Here is a 24,302-nt window from a genome sequence, read left to right on the forward strand (position 1 = left end):
GACAACCATTCTTTGCCGCTGCATTAAATACTGTCTCCAGTATCGGGGCCCAGAACAGGGAGTCAGATTTAACTAAGTCCGGGGGGATCCCATCTGGGCCTGGTGCTTTGTTAGTAGATAGTCCTATAATGCCATCCAGGATCTCACCCCTTTCAAAAGTTATTACAGGGTCCTTCGTACACCGGTTTTCTCTACGATTAAGCTCAAGAGGGCAGTCAAACATAGATTTAAAGTGAAGTACCCACTCCTCCTCTGTGATGTGTGAATCTAAGCCCCCCTCCCCGATCAAAAAGGGGCCGATTCACAACACTCCAAAACCTCGAGCTGTTCCTGAGAGCGCTTGAGTCAATCAGCTCCCTCCAGGCTTCTTCCTTCAGGGCACCCTTCCGTTTAGCCAGGGCTGACTTATATTCCTTTTGACAAGCACATACCTCAGATTGAGTTCTTGGTTTGACTGACAGAGCTTCCCTCAACCTCTATGCTGCTTTAGAGCAATGGGAATCAAACCATCTGGGACCATGTGGGGCATTTCTTCTGGCTGGAACACTTAAAATTTCGCCCACTTTTCACGCTAATGACTCGTATGCGCCAAGAATCTCATTAGGGGAGGATCCCTCAGTTGTACACAATGTTAATTCATGGGCACAGGATATTTTTACTTTGTTATAAAAATCTATCTGGGGACTCCTGGGACCATTTTAATCTGCGCTTTCCATCTGTCGGTCTCAATACACCCCTGGTTGAAATATCACCAATTTTTACTGTTAACAGACCTGTCATATAAACTGTTTATGGGTTATGGTCACTAAATTCACTCTCCACAATATTAAAACCATGAAAAAAAACGTGCCCTTTAAAGGTTGGCAGTTAAAGACATCAGGGCCACCATATCCAGTTCATTTATCATGTTATTCAACAGTTTCCCCTGAGCATGATGTTCGAAGTGAAAACCCCTCATGCGGGAGCAGCCCAACTCAGAAATACAAGATGTTGTAGGATTACCACAAGGGTGTATATTAAAATCCCCAGAAACCAAAAGGTTGTGTAAGCTGAGGCCAAATAATTGTCTTATAATCGCTCCCAAGGTAGTGATGTTACAGACCTCGTGCGGACAAGCCACCGAATTGTTAAAGTTAACAATTCCACATCTGATGTCCCCCCTTTTGGCTGACCATGCCAAGATTCCCGGGTGTGTGGTTGGCATCACCTGAAACTTACAATCGACAGCCACAGAAATGTATACAACTAGACCACCCTTTGGTCTTCCACTCACCGATGGAGTGGCCGGGACAAAAAACAGCCTTGTACCCTTCCAAGAATAGATCACAATCCACTGTCCACGTTTCTTGTAGGTTAATTACCGTGAATTAATTCACATATCGCACCCACATTGGATCGTGGAGCTTGTTGGCCAACCCTGCAATGTTCCAGGATAGGAAATTGTTAGGCGTCACATCAGAGGGCCTTACAGCTACCTCCACTGGGGACTGGATAAGAACAAATGGCTCCGGCTCGGAGGGTGTGAGCGCCCTCAGTCAATCGCAATCCCCCAAACCAGATAAGACAGCATATCTATTGTTTAGTGCCACTGAAGGGTCCGTGCCAAACTGCCTGTCTGATTCAGAAGGTGAGTAGACCATAGAAATAGGCTGTTGCCTAGGTGCTAGTCTATTTGACCACCCACCTCGGGGAGTTACCCTGGGGACATTTTCAGGCTGGCTTGTAGAAGTAGCCCAGAGGTAAAGCCCAAATAACAGATCCCAATAAGGGGGTAAGGCCGATATCCCTAGATAAGATACGGCCCGCAGTGTAGGGGTTATCAAAATTTACAATGACGCAATCACCAGAGCCTATTTTGCGGGAGCTCCCAATCCGGCTGACCCTGCGTGCCATAAGGATGTTTTTAGTTGCGCGGGCACCCAGGGTAGTAGTATGTGTGAACCAGTGAGTTAATTTATCAGCTGCCCATAGTCTTCATTAGCCCCTTTGGGGAGGGAGGGAACACTCCCCAAAACCACTACATATGGGGTGGATTCGGGTGGGAGGTCATTAGTTGGGAGACTCGTTAACTGCAAGTCCCTTCCTTCAGACCTCCTTACCCTGAGGGGCACAGAGGACCTCTCTCTTCTAGGGGACTGGCATGCGATTGCTGAATTATCTACACTGCTGGGCCTAATGCTGTTAGAACTGCTCTTATCTAGTACCTCACTAATTACTGCAGGCCTTACAGATGAGCCTGCCCCTACTCCTGTACACCCGGTGGCTATATGATCTTTGCTAGTGTTTGTGCTAACTGTCGGTATAACCGGCGGATTGCAGCTGACCAGCCCCTCTAGTTTTAATAACCTAACTTCTACTGAACTTATTTTTTGAAAAATTGGATCCAGTAAGGTGGACATCATAGTTTCGAGCCTGTCCCAGAAGTTCCCCTCCTGAAAGCTGTCAGTGAACTGCCCTAACATTGTCTGATTCATGGAAGTAGAGGGACCTTCTTTGCAATTTTGTGGTAGGGACGGCTAATAATTTCCTTCCAGATGTGCCCTGAGCAGATTTATTTGATTTCGGTAGTCCCCTACTCTTCCTTTTTATGGAGGGAGAATCGTTAATACAAATTGATTTCAGTTTTGCTTTCTGCCCTCTAGTTGTGGCTTTTGATTTAACAGGGCTAGGTTCTTGCTCCATAGATGAGCAGGAAACTGAATTTGTCACTGTAACTGGGAAGACAAGTGGGGACTGACTCAGCCGGGATGTAGATACATCCTGGTTGGAAGCCGCCAAAGAATCAGAAATTGCGGGGGTTAGAGAAAGTCTACCTTGCGAGGGGTGGGGCTCAAGGGATAGCCTGCGTTTGGTGAGTTTTATTTCATTCATGAAGGGCTGATTCTGCCCTCAATATGAAGGCATCTAAAGTTCCAGCCACACTTTTCACCAGATTTGGCTTCCGTTTATTCTTGTTGACTACCTCTAAACACACTAAAATATTTACGCAGATCCCTATTAAAGTGCTAAACCGTTTTTAAGGCAAAGTGCCTAGTGCAATATACAATGTAAAAAATACAATACAGTACTAAGACACAAACCAATAAAATGCCAAATGTAAAAACCCAACAGGACCTTGTTTTTACGCTAAAAGTGCATATACGTTATTTAGCAGCAATAATAGTAAAAGCATTTAGTCAATATAATAACACTAAAGTGCAACGTGCGGTACAGGGCCCTGGGTCAAAGGACAAAGTCTAGGCCCATGTTTCTAATTGAGCAGAGTTCAATATAGGAGGTTTAGTCACACCTGGTCCGTTAGAGCATAGTACGTGGGGGTTCTGCTGATAACAATGGAACACCAGTAGTGCCGGCGAGCTAGAATAACGGTAACAGGAAGCGAACAGAACCTGCAAGCAGACTCCAAGTACTACACAAGAGCCCACGACCGCAGATGAAGGGGGGGCAATGACGGGCAAAGACGGGCCTGGGCGTGGCCCGAGCGCGTTCTGCACTGCGGGAGGCTGGGGGCGATGATATGGCGCCTCCTGGCGCGCTGCTGAATGTCGGTGCCGGTCGCCGAGGCAGGGGCTGCTGGGATAAGTACTTCCTGGTATCCTGTAAGCCGTTCCCCCTCATGGCTGAAGAGACCAGGTTCCTGCAATGCTGGCTGTTGCCCTCACTGCGTAGGTATGGTGGTGCAGGGAGAGCGTGACCCCTTTGCAGCGCTCAGCCCCAATGAAAGTACTGTCTGCAGCTTTTCATCACAATTCATGGAAACAACTCGTTCCGCCGCTGCCCGGGCCGCACTCTGAAGGACAAGAGAAGCATGGACTTTGGACAGGTAACAGGTGGGACCGGAAGACAGGCAACAAGGTTGACCGGAAGACAGACTATTCATAGAACAGGAAGGAAGGTAATGAGGAAGACTGTATATCATCTGCTGTGCATAGATCGCCATCTAGTGTTGGGTCCGGATGTTTACACTTTGTTTTTCTTCATAGAAGTCTTTCCAGTCACGAGATAGATGATTCCTCCTTTCTGTAATAGTGCGCATGGGCGTCGACTCCATCTTCAGACTGTTTTTTTCCGCCATCGGTTTCCCTCGGTGCGCAAGACACTCACCCTCGACGGTATTGTTTCCGATCGCGTATACCATTCTTCGCGTGTTGTGTATAATTATAAAAACCCTCTTTCGATCGGAGAGCTCGTGGTAGGCTGTTGGGCCTATCTGCGTCGGTTCAACTCTGGAACAAACTCCCTTCAAATTCTGCCCTCTGTGCCACACGAAGTACCCGCGCACCGACTCAGAGTGTGTACAGGATTACGATGCGTGCAATGCTCTCTGGTCCAAGAAGATGCTTTACCACCTACGGGCTCGACGTCGCGACATGCAGAGTCAACACACAAGTTCTATTCTGGACCTCTTCGGACCATAATCGGATGAAGAAGCCGGCGCCGCAATCTGGGCCGAGGAGGAGCAGGAACCGATTTCCGTTTCCGAGTACGGCTCTGACCAGGATGAAGACATCCCGCATGGACAGCTTACTGTAAGTACAGAATCTCCCTCGCCCCGACATCCATCTCAACCGACAAATAAGGCTCCGGACCAACCCTCGTCTGCGGGCCCCGGTCTGCACCATTACCACGCTTCTGATGCCCCGGCACCGGGCTCAGCACCAAAGCCTGCAAAAAAGCCTTTTGGGATCAAAGCCAAAGTCCAGATCCAAACCACTTTACTCGGCCCCGGAACATTCTTCGGATCCGAAGATACCAACTACAAAAATGTCGGCATCGAAACCTTCGGCGCCGAAAGAGACTGATGTGCCGAAGTCACCAAAAAAGCACAGTTTCGACGATCCGCTCGATTAAACCGGACCTGAAACAGAAGGTGTTGTTTATTAATCCTCAGATTGGACATATTACCACAAGTGACTCTAAAATGAAGGAAGGACGCAGAAGAGGAATATCACATTTCCTTGAAGAAGAGACCTGTTGGAACTAACCCTTCCCCACCTCTTCTTCCTCCTACTCTTCCATCACCCCTTCTCCTCAGTTTCTACCTGTGCCAACTTCACCTGAAAGATCACCACATACACCTGACAATCAGGATGATGGGGATAGCAATGATGATGATGATGATGATATTCAGCCTATACCTACAGACCCATGGGACGACTACAACACTAACTCGCCCAAAGGCAATGATCCTGACTTATACCCCACCAAGCCCTCTCCACCGGACGACAGTGTAGGCTACATTTAATTGCTGGGTAGGGCAGCTAATTACCATGGGGTGCAGCTCCACAGAGTCTCTCGAAGAGGATTTTGTCTTTGAAACCCTTAGCAGTACACAAAAATCATCACACAGATTAACCATGCTCAAAGGGATGATTAGGCATGTAGACGATATCTTTAATGATCCTGTCAGGCACGTATCCTTACCCCTAGGGTAGATAAAAAATATGTCCGCACCATCCGACCCAGTCTACATAAAGGGACAATTACCATTAGACTCATTGGTGGTGTCCAACGCACGCAAAAGGACCAATTCCCAAACTACAGGAGATGCTCCACCCCCAGATAAAGAATCTAAGCTTCTTGCTGGGATTTAGGCACAGATCTCTGTACTGGGGTGAATGTATGACATTGTTCTGTATTCTGTCTATCAATTGGTCTTTTTGCATTTGTCTCCCCGAGTGGGACGGGTATGCCCAGACATGGGTCCCGTGCTCTCCATCCCACTGGAGTCAAGCTATCCTGGTTGATGAGGGCTGAAAGGAAAAGGGTGGCCTCTCAGGCAGCAAACTTCTGGCGCATATCTAACACACAAGCATTGTTAGCTAGACACGACTGTGCGCACTGGGGTGAAATAGAATACTTACTCCAATTTCTACCCCAAGAACATAGAGCTAAAGCGCAAGACCTAGTGAGAGAGGGAGAACTTATCTCAAATAATCAAATAAGGTGCTCCCTAGATGCTGCTGACACAGCTGCCAGATGCAAAAACAACAGTTGATGGACAGAATGCAGAACAATGTCATACATTCACCCCAGTACAGAGATCTGGGCCTAAATCCATCGTTTTTTTATTTTTTGCTCACCATGCCATTCCAGTTTGAACCTCAGTCATGACCCTGTGCCTCATGGGAACAGTCCAGCCCGAACTGCCAAGCCAGGTCCTCCCTGGACTGGAACCAAGCATCCTAGGACCGGTTTCACGGTGAGCAAAAAAACAATAGATTTAGGCCCAGATCTCTGTACTGGGGTGAATGTATGACATTGTTCTGCATTCTGTCCATCAACTGTTGTTTTTGCATTTGACACAGCTGCCAGAGCGGTGAACACTAGTGTCCTGTTACGAAGGCACACCTGGCTTCGCATATCTGGCTTCAAACCTGAGGTCCAGCTTCCATACTAAACACACCCTTTGATAAGGAACACCTATTTGTCCCAGTGGTAGAAGATGAAGAAAGACACTGAAGAGGCCAAATCCATGGGAGCCCTTCAATCAACACAAGGCCGTGTTTCCTTTCGGCACTCATTCTATTGAGCGGGGTCCAAAAATACTACCCCAGGCACTACAAATACCTACAAGGGCAATAACCAACCCTCTGGCGCTAAAAATTACTTCAGAGGGGGTTTTTAGAGGAAACCAAGGCAGAGGTAGAGGGTCAAACACACGTACCTCCCCCTCCAATATAAAACAGTCACTTACCTATACTTCCTCCCGACCATTTAACACCTGTCTGGGGGGAAGATTGTCACATTTCTTACCAACTTGGCAGTCAATAACAACAGACAAGTGGGTTCTACAGATTATCCATTCTGGTTACTGTCTGGAGTTCATGAGCACTCCTCCAAACATTCCTCCAAAGGCACACAAACTTTTCCAGGACCACTTCCACCTCCTCCAACAAGAGGTACAGTCTCTACTTCTAAAAGGAGCTATAGAACCAGTACTGCTACACCACCAAGGGTCGGACGTGTACTCCTTTTACATCCTAATTCCCAAAAAGGACGGTTCTCTCAGAACAATATTAGATCCCAGGTGACTACATTTTTTACATACAGTCAGACCATTTCCACGTGGTAACACTTCAGCAGGTACTACCTCTTTTGCAAAAGGGCGACTTTCTGTCTACTCCAGACTTGAAGGACGCCTACTTTTATTTTCCAATCCATCCTGCTTATCGCAAATTTCTCAGGTTTGTGTTAGTGGGTCAACATTATCAGTTCAAGGTACTCCCATTCGGAGTCACCACTGCCCCCTGAGTCTTCACAAAGTGTCTGGCGGTAGTAGCTGCTCATCTAAAAAGACAAAGCATCCATGTCTTCCCAATACTGAACGACTGGCTCATCAAAGCCAACAATGTCCCAAGCATACTTCCATAACTATTCAGTTACTGCATCAACTGGGGTTCACAATCAATGTGCTAAAATCACATCTTCAGCCAACCAATAGTCAGAACTATATAGGAGCCACTTCAGATACTCAAAAGGCTCATGCGTTTCCCAACACAGCCAGAATTTACAACATTCAGGCTTTAGTTCTCCAGTTTCAAATCAATCACTTCCAGCTCGGGTTTATATGCAACTGCTGGGGATGATGGCATCTTGCATCATGATCGTTCCCCATGCCAGGCTGCACATGCGTCCGCTTCAAGAATGCTTAGCCAGTCAGTGGAACCAGTCATACGGTCTATGTACCGATCTAGTGTTGGTAAGCAGCCGTACTCATCGCTCTCTGCAGTGGTGGAACACATAAAATTTATCAAAAGGGCGGCCCTTTATAGACCCGGTTCCACAGATGGTACTAACAGCGGACGCATCCCTAACTGGCTGGGGAGCTCATCTGCAGCAACACACTGTACAAGGCCTGTAGACCAACAGCAAAAGTTGCACCACATTAACCATTTAGAGCTGAGGGCAATATTTCTAGCTCTCAAGGCTTTTCAGACCCATCTAGCAAGCAAAACTGTCTTAGTTCGTACTGACAACATGACCGCTATGTATTATATACAAAAACAGGGGGACACTCTCTCTCTAACTGTCCCACTTAGCCCAAGGCATCTGGAGGTGGGCTATTCACCACAAAATCTATCTCCTATCTCGGACCTCCTCAGCAGCAGAGGCACCAAATACACGAGTGGGAACTTCACCCTCAAGTTCTCCTCCCATACTTCCAAGCTCTGGTAGTCCCTCAGATAGATCTGTTTGACACACACCAAAACGCAAAATGCAAGAGCTTTTCCTCCAGGTACCCACACACGTTATCCAAGGGCAATGCACTATGGATGAACTGGTCAAGGGATATTTGCCTACGCTTTTCCGCCTCTCCCACTCATTCCGTCAGTGGTTCGGAAGCTAAGAAACATCTCTCACACTAATCCTAGTATCTCTTCTTCATGGGCATGTCAACCTTGGTTCCCAATCCTGTTGGAACTCTCTCTGGTCCCACATCAAAAATTGCATTTAACCTCCAGTCTCCTCAAACAGAGCCATGGAGAAATCAAGCACCCAGATCCCAAACAACTGAACCTCGCGATCTGGCTCCTAAAGTCATAGAGTTTGGTTATGTGAATCTTCCACCAGACTCTGTGAACATCATTAGAGAGGCTACAAAACCTACCACAAGAGCCTGTTACGCAGCTAAATGGAAGCGTTTTGTTATGTTCGAGGCATGTGGGCTGCTGACATTCATATCTGTGCATAGATCGCCGCCTAGTGTTGGGTCCGGATGTTTGCACGTTGTTGTCCTGGAAGAGTCTTCGAAGTATCCTTGGATAGGTGACTCCTCCCCTGGACTACAGTGCGCATGGGCATCCTCTCCATCCTCAGATTGTTTTTTTCCGCCATTGGGTTCGGATGTGCTATCTTAGCTCAAGTTAGGAAAATATTTTGTCGAGGCCAAAAGGCCTTTAGTTCGCGTCGGTACTGTTTATCGATCGGTTTTCGATACAACCTTGTTAGTTTACTAACTTTCAGCACCGACTTTTTTCGCATTTACCTGTTCATCGACTACTTCGACGATGGAATCGAGGACGCCATTCAAGAGGTGTCCGGTATGCAATGCGAAGTACCCACACATCGACGTCCATCCGGTGTGCAACAAATGCCTTTCGCCGGACCACGACGATTCGACATGCATGGCCTGTGCCCGGTTCCATTCAAAAAAGACTCTACGGAATCGACGAGCGGCGAGACTCGAGGCGCAGCACGCGGCACCGGCCCCAGCAGACATCTTCAACGAGGCCGAAGACGTCGAAGAATTGGAAGTCTTACCCTCCAGTCCCGTTTCCGAACACGGATCCGGATCGGACGAAGTCGACGAATCACTCTTCCACAGAGGTGAAGACGACACCGAGGTAGGAGACGACGAGGAGGCCTTAGGGGCCGAAGAAAGTAGCTCCAATGATGAACAAGGCCTACCTGTTCAAACCGAAGAAGGCCCAGTTCCACGGCCTATGGCTCCGGTCGAGGGATCGCCTTCGGGCCTTACCCGAGACCCATCCCGCAGTTCTTCGGCCCGGCCTCGGACATTCAGCGGCAGCCATTACCGCTTAAACCAGCTGGTTTCCCTTCCATAAAACCGAAACCGAAAGCTGCTCCGGTTCCAACGAAACCGAAAGTGGCGCTGGTCGGATCGAGGCCTTCCACGCCTTCGACGCCAGCGCGACGCGTCGACACCGACCGCACCAAGAGAGACTTCGGTGCCGAACTTGAAGCGGGCGACGTCGGAGTCGACAAACGGAAAAAGGCCTTAGGCGCCGACAAACCTGCTCGGCTCCCGGCACCGACGCCACTGACACCGAGGGCTGCACCGCCTGCTGCGTCTCGCATCGCTCCCTCGACGACACCAAAGCCTCACACATCGAAGACGTCGACGGTCATCTCCGCACCTCGACTCGATGAACCACCGGCGCCGAAAAAGTCCACGGCCGCCTCTACGAACCTGGTCGGTGCCAAAGCCTCAAAGGCGCTCCAAGGACAACCTGGTGCGACACAAAGCAGCAAAACCAAGGCTGCCCTCCAGGACCCTTCGGGTTCCGGTCCAATCGAAGCTCCAGCAGCCTCTTCGGTGCCAGCCAACATTACCTTTGGCTTGCCTCCGTCAACAATCCCGAAAATGTTCCAACTCAGGACACGGGTCACCCAGACTACGATTACACCTGCTGAGACGTCTCCGTCACGTGTCATCGACGCCAACACTGGCAGGATGATTCTCCACGAGCGAAGGATAACTTCGGAACCACCGTTGGACCCTTTCAGGATCCCACTAAAAAGGAAGCTGCCTGTAGAATCAGAACCTCTCCTTTATGAACCTTTCCACTCATCCTACCAGGATCCACAACTATTCTCCCCCACACGTTCCGACACGGATGCTTTGGAGGACTACATGGATGACCAAGTCCCCTACCATGGAGACACAGACCCTGATGACCAGCAGGACCCTGATCACACTTGGGGCGACCCTGTAGACCCAGGTGCACCTCTCGATGCACAGGACCCACAACTCTATGGGGCAAAAACATCTCCCACAGAGGATACTGCAGCCTTCAACGCTCTTATTGAACGTGCTGCCAATAACCATGGGGTGCAGCTTCACTCTGACACCGTCGAAGATGACTTTCTTATGGACACTTTCGCATCCTCAGAACGGCATGTAAAGACTCTGCCCATGTTGAAAGGAGTCCTTAAACCAGCCAAGGACATTTTCAAGGAACCCACCAAGGCACGAGTGATAAACCCCAGGATTGATAAGAAATACCGATCAGCACCTGGGGACCCTACTTACATCAGAGGCCAATTACCACTAGACTCCATTGTCGTAGCGAATGCTCGCAAAAGGGCACACTCGCAAACGACAGGTGACGCTCCTCCCCCGGGCAAAGAGTCCAAGGTGTTAGAGACCTCTGGCAAGCGAGTTGCCGCCCAAGCTGCCAACATATGGCGCATAGCCAACACTCAAGCGCTCCTTGCTCGCTATGATAGAGCGCACTATGACACACTGGAGCAACTATTCCAACATCTCCCTGACCAGTTCAAGGAAGGCGCAGAAATGCTCATCAGAGAAGGACAGCTACTCACGAATGCTTCCATCAAGTGTGCACTAGATGCTGCAGACACGGCTGCCAGGGCCATAAACACAAGCATCATGCTGCGACGACATGCCTGGTTACGAATCTCAGGATTCAAGCCTGAGGTACAAAACAATATACTCAACCAGCCTGTCAACCCCGACTATTTATTCGGGCCGGAGGTTGACACCACCCTTGAGAAGATAAAAAAGGACACGGACACTGCAAAGTCCATGGGCGCTCTCCAAACTCAGTCCTTTCGGAGCGGCTCCTTTCGTCGCCCTGGAAACAAGGGAGCAGGTAGAGGACAGGGGTCACAACAAACATATAACAAAGGCAATACACAGACCACCTACGATAAAAACACCCGGGGTGGATATCGTGGCTCCAGTACAAAGGGCAGAGGACGCGGCTACGGCAACACCAGGTCCTCCCCCAAGAACAAGCAGTGACGCCCTCTCCCTTCCTCCGGACCACATAACACCTGTCGGGGGAAGGCTACAAAGGTTCCTGTCCACGTGGAACTCCATCACCACGGACAGGTGGGTCAAAGACATTATAAAATACGGTTACTGTTTGGAGTTAACCTCCACTCCACCCACAATACCACCAAGAAACCGTCCTATGTCCTCAGAGCACTTAACGCTCTTACAGCAAGAGGTGCAAAGTATGCTTCTAAAAGGCGCTATAGAGGTCGTACCCATCCACGAGCAGGGTACGGGGGTGTACTCCCTCTACTTCCTAATTCCAAAAAAGGACGGGTCACTCAGACCTATATTAGACCTGAGACCCCTGAACCAGTACATTCTTTCAGAGCACTTTCACATGCTCACTCTACAGCAAGTCCTTCCGCTTCTCAAGCAGGGAGACTTCCTAGCCACACTGGACCTCAAGGATGCGTATTTCCACATACCCATCCACCCCTCACACAAAAAATACCTCAGGTTCACTGTTCAGGGGCAGCACTATCAATTCAAAGTCCTTCCCTTCGGCGTGACAACAGCGCCCAGGGTTTTCACGAAGTGCCTAGCTACAGTGGCAGCACATCTACGGAGGCAGCATATACACGTCTACCCCTACCTAGACGACTGGCTCGTTCAAGCGAAGTCAGCCCAGCAATGTGCCAGCCACATGTCCCGCACCATTCACCTTCTTCACAGTCTGGGATTCTCACTAAATTACCCAAAGTCCCATCTCCAGCCCGCACACGTACAACAGTACCTAGGTGCGACTATAGACACTCTGGCGGCCACAGCTCAGCCAAATTTAGTGAGGATCAACAGCATACAACTGCTGATCTCCAAGTTCAAACCCAATCACTCACTTCCAGCGCGAGTGTTTATGCAGTTAATAGGCATGATGGCCTCCTGCATCTTCATAGTCCCGCACGCGAGATTACATATGCGCCCGCTTCAGGAGTGCCTAGCACGTCAGTGGAATCAGGCTCAAGGACAGTTGAAAGACCTAGTGTTGGTGAGCGGTCGGGCATACAACTCTCTGCATTGGTGGAATCCACAAAACCTTTGCAAGGGCCGACCATTCCAAGAGCCTGTCCCACAGATAGTACTGACAGCGGACGCGTCTCTCCAGGGATGGGGAGCTCATGTACTCCACTACACAGTGCAGGGACTATGGACCACACAACAAAAGAAGATGCACATCAACCTTCTGGAACTGATGGCAATCTTCCTGGCCATGAAGGCATTCAAAGTACATCTATGCAACAAGGTCGTGTTGATCCGGACGGACAACATGACTGCAATGTACTACATACAGAAGCAGGGAGGAACACACTCTCCACAGTTGTCTCATCTGGCTCAGAGCATGTGGAAGTGGGCCATTCAGAGGAACATGTTCCTCATGGCGGAACACCTCCCTGGCAAGGACAACCAGATGGCGGATCTGCTCAGCAGACACAGCCACCAGATGCACGAGTGGGAGTTACACCCATCAGTACTCCAACCGTACTTCCAGCAGTGGGGTCATCCGGAGATAGACCTATTCGCGACAAGCGAAAACGCAAAATGCCAAAGCTTCGCCGCCAGGTTCCCACATCCGCAGTCGCAGGGCAATGCGATATGGATGAACTGGTCCGGCAGATTTGCGTACGCTTTTCCCCCAGCGCCGTTAATACCGCTGGTGGCCCGCAAACTCAGACAACACTCCCTGACACTCGTCCTAGTTGCTCCCACGTGGGCACGCCAGCCGTGGTACACCACCTTCCTCGAACTTTCCGTGGTGCCGCATCAAAGGCTGCGGATCAAACCCGCGCATTTGACGCAGAACCATGGAGAGATTCAGCACCCAGATCCGCAACAGCTGAACCTGGCGATCTGGCTCCTGAAGTCCTAGAGTTTGGCTATCTCAACCTGCCACCTGACTGTATGGACATCATCAAGGAGGCCAGGAGACCCACTACAAGGGCTTGCTATGCAGCCAAATGGAAAAGGTTCGTCATTTATTGCGGTAATAATGACATTAACCCGCTGGACGCATCCATCCAAAACATCATCTGTTACCTCTTACACCTATACCGATGCAATCTGGCGTACACCTCTATACGTGTCCATTTGACCGCAATATCAGCCTATCTGCAGACCAGGCAGCACCTCTCACTATTCAGAGTGCCTGCCATCAAAGCATTCTTGGAGGGACTCAAACGAGTCATTCCACCAAGCCACCCACCGGCTCCAATGTGGAACCTCAACTTGGTCCTCACACGCCTGATGGGTCCACCCTTTGAACCTCTACACTCATGCGAGATTCAATTCCTTACCTGGAAAGTAGCCTTCCTGGTAGCGATCACTTCCTTAAGAAGAGTTAGTGAACTCCAGGCACTAACAGTTCAAGAGCCATTTATACAGGTTCACGCCAACAGGGTCGTACTACGTACCAACCCCAAATTCATGCCCAAAGTAATATCGCAGTTCCACATGAATCAAACTATTGAACTGCCCGTTTTCTTCCAAAACCCACAAACTGTCGCAGAAAGGGCACTACATACACTAGATGTACGGAGGGCCCTCATGTACTACATCGACAGGACTAAACCCTTCAGGAAGACAAAACAACTGTTCGTTGCCTTTGCCCCACACCACAAAGGTAACGCCATCTCCAAAGCAGGGATAGCCAGATGGATAGTTAAGTGTATTCAAATCTGTTATCAAAAGGCAAAACGCACATTAACTATTCCACCACGAGCCCACTCAACACGCAAGTTGGGGGCTTCCATGGCTTTTCTAGGAAATATTCCCCTGCATGATATATGCAGAGCAGCCACATGGTCCACTACACACACATTTACAAAACACTATTGTGTAGACGTGCAGTCAAAACAGCAGGCAGCTGTAGGACAGGCTGTTCTCAAAACACTTTTTCAGACCGCTGCAGCTGGCACTGGTAGCCGCCGCTAATAGAGGGCACTGCTATATATTCTATGCACAGATATGAATTCAGCAGCCCACATGCCTCGAACTGAATATGCTACTTACCAGTATGCATCTGTTCTTGGCATGTAGGGCTGCTGACATTCATATCGCCCTCCCTCCTCCCCGGCGCCTGTAGCAGCTGCAGCTCTCAGAATTACTGTATAGCATGGTCATCACTTTCTGTATCTACTCCATCACTGCCACAATGGCGAAAAACAATCTGAGGATGGAGAGGATGCCCATGCGCACTGTAGTCCAGGGGAGGAGTCACCTATCCAAGGATACTTCGAAGACTCTTCCAGGACAACAACGTGCAAACATCCGGACCCAACACTAGGTGGCGATCTATGCACAGATATGAATGTCAGCAGCCCTACATGCCAAGAACAGATGCATACTGGTAAGTAGCATATTCATTATTGCAATAACAATCTTATCAACCCTCTTGATGCTTCCATACAAAACATTGTGTTACACTTACAGCAGTCAGCATTGGCTTATATCTCCATCAGACTGCATCTTGCTGCAATAGTTGCGTATCTTCAGAATAGACAACATTTATCGCTATTTAGAGTGCTTGTAATTAAAACTTTTATGGAAGGATTAAAGCAAGTCATACCAACAAGACTCCCACCTGCCCCAGTGTAGAATCTTAACATAGTCCTCACAAGATTAATTGGCCCGCACTTTGAACCTATGCACAAATGTGAACCACAGTTCCTCTCCTGGAAAACAGCTTTCCTCATTGCAATCACTTCATTGAGCAGAGTGGGTGAAATACAGGCACTAACCATAGTTGAACCTTTTTTCCAACTACACAAAGATAGGAAAAAATTTGGGATTGGTACGAAGAATTACTAAGGTATTATCTGCATTTCACATAAATCAGTCTGTAAAATTACCTGTATTCTTCCCTCAACCTGATTCTGTTGCAGAACGATCTCTACACACCTTAGATGTCAGAAGAGCACTCTTGTATTACATTGAGAGAGCAATATAATTTTGTAAGACCAAACCACTCATTGTTGCTTTTGCACCACCTCACAAGGGCAACCCTATCTCTAAATCAGGTATTGCAAGGTGGATTGTTAAATGTATTCAAATTTGCTACACAAAAGCAAAGAGGACTTTAACTGTACCCACTAGAGCACATTCCACTCACAAGCTAGGGCCCACTATGGCTTTCTTAGGAAACATTCCCATAGCTGACATTTGCAAAGCTGCAACATGGTCTACACCGCACACATTCACAAAGCACTATTGTGTAGATGTGTTGGCAAGACCACAAGCTAATGTGGGCCAAGCAGTACTTAAAACACTGTTTCAGACAACTCCAACAGCTACAGGATAGCCCCCGCTATAGGGGGATACTGCTGTATAGTCTATGCAAAGCAGGTGAACCACAGCTCACATGCCTCGTACGGAAAATGCTACTTAACCAGTATGCATCTGTTCTTGGCATGTAAAGCTGTAGAGTCCCATGTGCCCACCCACCTCCCCGGGTACCTGTAGCTGCTGTAGTTCTCTCTTTTACTATACATATATACGCAAGGACATCTGTTATTTACTACTACTCCATTCTCACCCTCTGTGGGAAAACAATCTATCACCGAAAGGAGGAGTCGCCTATCTCATGACTGGAAAGACTTCTTCGAAGAAAAACAAAGTGTAAACATCCGGATCCAACACTAGATGGCGATCTATGCACAGCATGTGACTCTACAGCTCTACATGCTAAGAACAGATGCATACTGGGTAAGTAGCATTTTCCTTTTGAATATGGGCAAAGATGTAAAGGACTCAAAGCGGAATGTAGCCGCATTGATATAGTAGAAGGGTTATCCTGGCAGCCTCGTACTCGTGTAAATCATTGTTACTTGCCTCAAGCAAATAAATATGGCGTTTGAGCCTGGGGCTATGTCTGTCTAAGGAATCTGGGATCGGTGGCATCTATTGTTGGCCTCTTTTCTTAAAGCAGGCAACTGTTCTTAGACAGCGGTTAAAGTCCATAAAAGAAAAACAAGCCCCCTGACATAAGAGCAGCACCTGTGAGGTGAACAAAGAAAAACTCTAACATGGATCCCCAAAGTGAGAGGATGTGGCACAGCTTTGGCTCGGCATCCTGTGAATTTCGGCAAATCAGTTAATCTTACCCTGCCCATGCTAAAATGTACTAATTTAAAAGACTCCTTAGCTTAGTAGCCAAACAAAAGTCAGCATTTCCAAATGGTCAGAATAAAGAATTAATAAAAAAATGGACGGTCCTCCAAGTCCAGATTCTGAATAAAGCATGTCTCGAAGAGACCGCACCTGTGCTGCCTTGTCGAGACCTAAAAAAATTAAATTACACAATTTTACTCCTCTAATCACCTGTGATGTAATGTCACGTGTGGTGCAGTGATTTCCAGTGTAATGCCTGCAAAGTAATGATGTCTCATGTTGAGCCCTTGATGTAATGGTGGTATGCCTTCTGTATACTTTCTAGTCTTTCACAGATTGAGTTTTGCCTTTCATGGCCAGAATCTTACTCTGCTCATGGAACTCATACTGGTCCCCAACAAGAAAAGTGTGTCTTTTCTTGCGTCCTGTTGCCCCCTGGCATTGTCACCGCTACAGTGGAAAGTTTCTTTTTTCTCCCCTAAAATTGTAACACTAATACCAGTATTTAGCCGTACTCTTCTGCACCCGTGCTTTTTCTCAGTTTTTGCTAATTGGTAGTGTGGAGGGAGTCTCTGCTGTGAGGCCATTTACATCAGATTGTAGTGGGAATTTATTCCTTGAGGGAAAATGTATTGCACACAGCTGAGCTGAAAGTCGTTATCCCTACATTGGAGGATTTCACTTCAGTACCTTGAGCAAGTGTCAAAATTACACCCAACTTCTCTGAGGTGCCTAGATCTGATTTACATTGCAGTTTAGATCTGTCTGGATCTTGTCACGTCGGTTTTTGGGCCTATCTGGGTCAGCGGGGGAAGATGTTATTGTTTGACAGTAACACAAGTAGCTCAAAGTGTCTCTTTTTAGGTTGTCATCTCCTGAAACTCTAATCTGTTCCTTTCGTTGTTCTTGTTTTCCATTAGCAAATGTTAGCAATGCTTTGGTGTTTTCTTGGGATTGGCACAGTATAACGTTGTTTTATTGAACTATGTTTGTGGCTATACCTTCATGATCACTCACTTGCTCTCCTCCACAGGGCGCGATATCATTGGATTGGCTGAGACAGGCTCAGGAAAGACAGGAGCCTTTGCTTTGCCCATTCTGCAGCACCTCCTTGAGGCCCCCCAGCGGCTGTTTGCCCTGGTGCTGACCCCCACGCGTGAGCTGGCCTTCCAGATCTCTGAGCAGTTTGAAGCCCTTGGATCGTCCATTGGAGTCAAAAGTGGTAAGATAACACCTATATGTAAACAGTGGGTGCCTTGAGAAGAGTAAGCAGTGTGGCACTGCATGTGAGGTATTTTCTTAGAGTACTGGGGCATTCGGGAGTTACTGAACAGTGTCTTGACTTGGTTGCTGACGGTTAATATTGGTGTCCCAGGGCCCCAGTACTGGTAAACTCCAAGTGGACAAGCTTGTTACTCCCATTAGACACTTGACATTGAGGGTAGAGAGGGAAAACAGTCAGGGCAGAAGGCAGAAGGCAGAGATGTTGGAAACACCGATAAAATATGAGGTATTGAATAACTCCGACTCAATGTCAAGCCAGGACCGTAACAAAAAAAAAAAAAACTCTCTTAGTAACTAGAATTTCAACAAGCATTTGCAATGCAATCGGTCTCGAATTTGCAAGAGTTAGAGCTAATGGCATTGTAAATGACAATGTCTTTTACCTATGTGTATTGGTTTGGAGTGGTTTGGAAGTGGAATTGTGTGGGTTGAATTTGAATCATTAGTTGTTAAATTGTGTGGGGTGGAATTGTGTAGTAGAATTATGTGGCATGGTGAAGAGATAGGGGTGAGAGCTGCACAGAATAGAAAGGAAGATAGAGAGGGATAGGTAGTTTATGCAGGAAGTGGTGAATAAACTGGAGGAAGAGAAGCAGAAAGAGTGAGAAAGAGAGGGAGGAAGAAGGGAAGAGAAGGCCACAGATGCATAAAGAGGGTGTTCCTGTGTACCCAGAATACACTTCAAGAAGAGGAGGAGAGTATGGGGTTGCGGGATGGAAATCTTGAAAAGGCACGGAAAAGAAACTGTGCTAGAAGAACCTGAAGTGAACAAATATGAGAGAGGCGGGAAGAGTGCGTGAGTGAGAGAGAGAGAGGGATGAGTGGGAAGTGCACCTAGAGGTGGGGGGGAGGTAAAAGGTGGACCAGTGCACAGCACGAGGAGGTGCAGTTAGGAGGCATGGGTGAGCAGGCACTAAAGAGAGGAGCTAGGGAGTATGAATGATGGATGAGAGAGGGCAGTGTATGCGAAGAGGGGGCAGTGGGTGTGTAGGGGATAGATGACTGGGTTGGTGGAATTGTTTGTGGTGGAATTGTGTGGTGTGGATCTGTGTAGTCGAAATATGTGGCATGGTGTGCTGTGGAATTATGTGAATGGTATTAATTGTTGTGGAATTATATAGAGTGATATTGTGTTAATTATGTGGAATGATACTGTTTGTTCTGGAGTGGCATGTTGTGGAGTTGAATTATGTGGTTTGCTGTTAAATGTTGTGGCATGATGAAATCTGTTGTGTGGCGTTGAGTGAACTTATGCTTATTGGAATTGTCATGGTGTGTAGTGCATTTATGTGGATTGCTCGTATGTGGCATAAAGTGCACTTATGTGTTATGTTTTTATGTTGTACTGAGTAGAGTGTGATTATGTAAAGTGTAATTTTGTGGCGCTGAGTGGTATGTGGAGAGTAATTATGTTGTATGGTGCAGAATTGTGTGGTGGTGTGTGGAATGATGTGGAATTGGTTGGAGTGGTGTTACGTGGCATGGTGTGTATTTGAATTTATTTTGTGGAGTGTGATTGTCTTTTGGAATTTAGTGGAGTGTAAATATGTGGGGTGAAATGTTGGTTGGAGTGTAATTATGTGTAATGGAATTATCTGGAGTTGAATTGTATTATGTGGAGTGGAATTATATTGTTTGGAGTGTAATTATGCAACAGTGGTATTAAGTGAAGTGGAATTCAATAGCGGCGTGGAGTTGAATTATGTGGAGTTTTTTTATGGTTTGTAATTATGTAGCATTGAGTGGAATTCTGTGGAGCGGAAGTGTGTATAGTTCAGTTGTGTGGCATGTTATTATGAGATGTTAAAATTTGTGTGTAGTGGATTTATGCGGCATGGATTTGTGTGTTGTGGCATTGTGCGACACCTTCAGCCAGTTCTAATGCGTTACCTAACTGTGCTTTGCATTTTGGACCGTACAGGTCCATACCTATAATATGATAAGTGAAACTACAGGCTCCGACGATCAAAATGTTACTGAACATCTGTCACTTACCTACATTATCAATATTTTTTCTAATACATAGCGCATTTCGGAAAATGGGGGAATACCAAAAGGATGTCTTTAAAGTTACAAATTTGCAATTGGAATTTCTTATATGTCTAGTGTTAGGAGAGCATTGACATTTGAGGGGTTACAGATCTTTGCCATAGGCGAAAAATTATTTTACTTTGTCTTGTTTTGAGATTTATTCTAGATGAAGACAATGCTTTGGGAAAATAGCACATAAGGTGGAGCAGTGCAACCCAAGAACTATTTGTTTCAGCAATATTCTGAGAGTATGTCTGGGTCACTAACTCGTGGGAAATGGTGGGATGGTAGTTGGAGGGGTAACAGGGAGAGGGGTCATCCTTCACCTCAACCCTAAACTACAAAAGACTTCAAGAAAGCCACGCATTGGCATAGCCAATTGGTCTTACATTTGGGACCCTGTATTTGTTTAGCCATGCAACACATTAAAGCCCTGTGTGCAGATTCCTCTTTTACATGTAAACACTGCTAAAAGTCTGAGCGAAAAGTAGTGCAGCATGTTCATATTTCCATGTTTCGCTGTAAATGCCCCATTTAGGGCCTGTGAGAAAGTGCCTCTTTTGAAATGGTTAGCCCCTACCTTTTGCCTTGTATTGCTGTTGTTTCGAATGTAGTACACAGGGTCCCTGCAATTTAGTTCCCGTGTGCCAGTGCTTCTTTCGTAAAATGTATCCCCAAGAGGTACTTCTGCCCCCTGTAAGTCCCTAGGAAGCGGTACCCTGGGTACCTAGATCCTGGAGGCTAAAGAGGGACCCTCTCACTAGGACCATGCCACTGCCCTTGCAGCTTGCATGCCCTTGTGAGGTGAAAAATGACAAATTTGACATGGCACCCTGCCTGGGTGCCATACCAGCGAGCACTGCCTGTAGGTATAGGGAAGTCACCCCTCTAGCAGGCCTTGCAGCCTTAAGGCAGGGTGCACTATACCACAGGCGAGGACATATCTGCATGAGTAGCTATATCCCTACAATACTTAGGTACATTCCTAAATATTGTAAGTGCCAGGGAAGACATAAGGAGTACATGGACTGGAAACTCGACAACTCGAGTTCCCCAGCACCCTGATTTCTTCACTGAAACCAGGAGTGTTTGGTATCAAACAACTCCTTGTAATAAATCCACACTGATGACTGTGTGAGATTTTTTAAAACTTACTCAGAGGGCACCTCTGATGTGTGCTTCGTGAAAACCTACCGACCCTGGTGTGGCCACAAATTGGTTTTAGGCAGCCTGCCACACACAGACCTGTTTCTGGACCCCTTGGTGGAGAGCCTCTGCTCTCTGGGACTAGAAACCATGCACATCCTGGGCAGAGGTGTCGCACCTCCTCCCCCCAGAATGGGCCCAGTGCTCGAAGGAGAAGCTTCAACGGGCTGCTGCCTTTGTAATGCGACCCCCAGCCTCTGCTGCTAGCCACAGATGGCAGCCCCAGTTTCTACCCTCACTTTGGGCAGGAAAACGTAGAGGCTAGGTGTGCCCGTCTTTGCCAACTCCAGTCCTCAGATGGAGCAAGGCGAAGTTAAGCACACGTTTCAGTCCCCTCCATCTTGAAAATGAGGACTCCACTCAGGGCTAGGTCTATGCCCCCTCCCACAAGAGGGTGGCATAATAGTGGGTGTAGTCACTCCAAGTAAGGTGCCCATTGGCCTTAACTGCTACTCCCCTAAAATGCCCCCTAAATTTAGTGTTTAGGTGGATCCCCCTGACCTGGAAACTAGATTCCTGCAACCTAGGAAGTAGAAGGATGAAGAAAACGCAGTGCAGCAAAGCCTGAAGAAGCCTATTGACTTGGCCCCAGCCTGTCTCCAGCTTCCAAGACCCTGCAAGAAGATGCCTGTCCTGCAGCCAGCACCTTCCAGAAACCAGAGGAAGACTGCCTGAACTTTGAAATAGACCAGAATTCCCAAGAACAACGGTTCTGTTCCCAAGAATCCAACACAAAGAACTTCGGTACCCTGCGGATCCGTAAGTCCTGCCTACTCTGCACCCGACGTCACTGACCCATTATACAGGTGGCCCACCGACCCAGAAGAGGTTCCCCAGCGATCCTGACCTAAAGTCCATCGCTGGCTGACCTCTCCTGGACTCTGCGATATCGCCTCCAGAGGCTCCCCCTGACTGCGACTGGCTCCGGTAAGAAGACTCTGACATACAAAGGCACCCCTGCATCGGAAGCCCCTGCGCCTTGGTGAGCTGAACAAACAGTGCCCCTACGACCCTCTACATCTCTGCTTACCTCTGCTGTAGTTGGTCTCCCTCCTGCGACCTCCGGTGCGACACCTGCAGCCTGCTGGTCGAAAGCAAAGTCTCCATTGAAGAGCATTAGATGCCCGATGTCAAAATTGCACCCGGCTGCCCCGGTGCTGCTGGTGGTGTATGTTTGGTGCTGCTTTGTGGCCCCTCCCCCCGGTGCCTAACCTAAACCCCAAAGCTTGGCCCCTGCAACAGATTTACTTACCTGCAAGCAGTGTGGCTTCAAGTCTAACTCTGATGTTGACCGCTGCACCTGGCTACTTAGGAGTGCGACAAGAAGCTGAAAGCTTGGACTGCGCCCTTCTGCAGCTTCGTCTTCTGTTGTATGTAAACAAATGACGCGAGCGCATGGCTCTCAGGCTGAAGCAAAATGTCACCGAAAGGGGGTGTGGCATGGAAGAGGGTCTGATTCTGTAGCTAGCCAATCCATGCTGGAAACAGTTCTTACCTTGTTACTCTTTATTTTAAAGCACACTATCACTCGTCCCAAGTTCTAGAGCGATGTAGCAAAATGCAATATGAGGCTAACCGGGTGCACAAAAAAGCATTTTACTCTGTGGCTGTGTAGCGATCGGGCTATTAGCTTCTTATTAAAGTGCAAGGGTTCTCTTTTCCTTGATATTAGAAAAGCCACGTGGCCTTTAATTAAGAAGCACCGTTGCACATGACAACCCCACATCTTTCCTGGAGGTGGTAAATGGCCCAGGAGAGCCCGTAGTCTCCTGTGAAGCAGAGTGCTGAGGAGTGTCCGCATTTTACAGCCCCTTTAATCTCTGGGCAGGAGCGTGCATCTGACTGCTGGGAGCCAAAAATAAAGTCACAGCTTCAAAAGATTCTTCGTTTTATGGGGTGTAAATAACACGCCAAGGAAGTACGATTGGACTGTTATGTCTAACCAGCAACTTTCATGTCAACCTGGGAACCATCATAAAAGAAAATAAACAGACTGAGAGCATGAATGGGTCACACTCTCTAGGCCGCGGGGATCTCATGAGCTGCCTGTTCTAAACTAGGAAATAAATCACTTTGAAAAGTGCAGAAACGCTACCTTGCCAAGCGCACCTGCTGCGCTCTCCACCAGCCACTAGGCGCCTTCCAAAGTTTTTTAGATTAAATATTAGAACAGGCTGACGTAGGGTATTAAAAAAAACAATTGTTTTATATCGGAAAGGTAACGCATGTGCGTTTTTCAAAAGTGTTTTTTTATTTTTTTTTTAAGTCATCATGCTTATTCCTTGCAATCAAATGAAAAAATAGCTTTGAAAACTGCATAGATGCAACCTTGCCCTGCTGACAGCTCAGTAATCTGAATGCTGGGTATTAAAATTTTGCAGAAATGTGTAGCGCAAAAGGCAGGTCTTACACAAAAACATTACAGCGAGCCAACGCAGGCTATTTCCGCTAAGCTCTGGAGAGGGATGGCAGAACTGGAAACCGTGCTTGCCCACACCTGCTCCCGGGCTCTTTCTGATGTAAATGCAAAACAAGCGTGGACTTTGGGGAGGGGTGTGGGGCGGGCAGCAAGACAGAGCAGAAAGGAATCGCCACAAGCCAAACATTTCAATTCAATTAAAACAATCTTAAATCACAGCACGAACAGCAGAGAAGCTACGGCGGCCAGCAACATGGAGAAGTGATAGTGACGGGCACTGACATAAGCAGGAACATTACAGCGACGGTGGGAGATTGTGGTGGGATGGCACCATGAGCCGAGGCAAAAGAAAACTTAGTGCCCAGAAGCTAACTAAATGGCCAGAAGTTAACTGATCCATGTAACACGGTCACTTTCCAGAGCAGGAACAAAACAGCCAAAAGGCGGGACAAATATAAAGCATTTTCCAAAGAGCCCAGAGGAATTTGTAAGGCAGGCCAAGGAACAAACGAAAGTGATGGCCGTGTGATCAGCGTGGTGAAAGCCCACAGAAATAGATACAGCATGTGGAGAGACCGCGCATGCACGCTGCCTAGGCTCGACTTGAAAAGGACAGTTAAGACAAGTACACAAAAGAAATCCAGATGATGCGATCTCCTTTTGAGTATGAGATGCATCCCGAAATGTACTCTTTTTGTATTTAGAGGGCTTGGT

General features: G+C 47.7%; 1 protein-coding gene across 1 annotated transcript in view; it reads left to right on the top strand.

Moving 5' to 3' along the window:
* DDX47 (DEAD-box helicase 47) overlaps window positions 1-24,302 on the top strand; it is a 215,686-nt gene that overhangs the window by 84,708 nt on the left and 106,676 nt on the right. The window contains exon 3 of the mRNA XM_085601034.1: window positions 17,682-17,870. Coding sequence (XP_085457160.1) covers window positions 17,682-17,870 — 189 coding nt within the window. The remainder of the gene's footprint in view (window positions 1-17,681; window positions 17,871-24,302) is intronic.

The sequence above is a fragment of the Triturus cristatus genome, chromosome 4_2 (genome assembly GCF_964204655.1).
Source record: "Triturus cristatus chromosome 4_2, aTriCri1.1, whole genome shotgun sequence".
In the NCBI taxonomy this organism is placed as follows: Eukaryota; Metazoa; Chordata; class Amphibia; order Caudata; family Salamandridae; genus Triturus; species Triturus cristatus.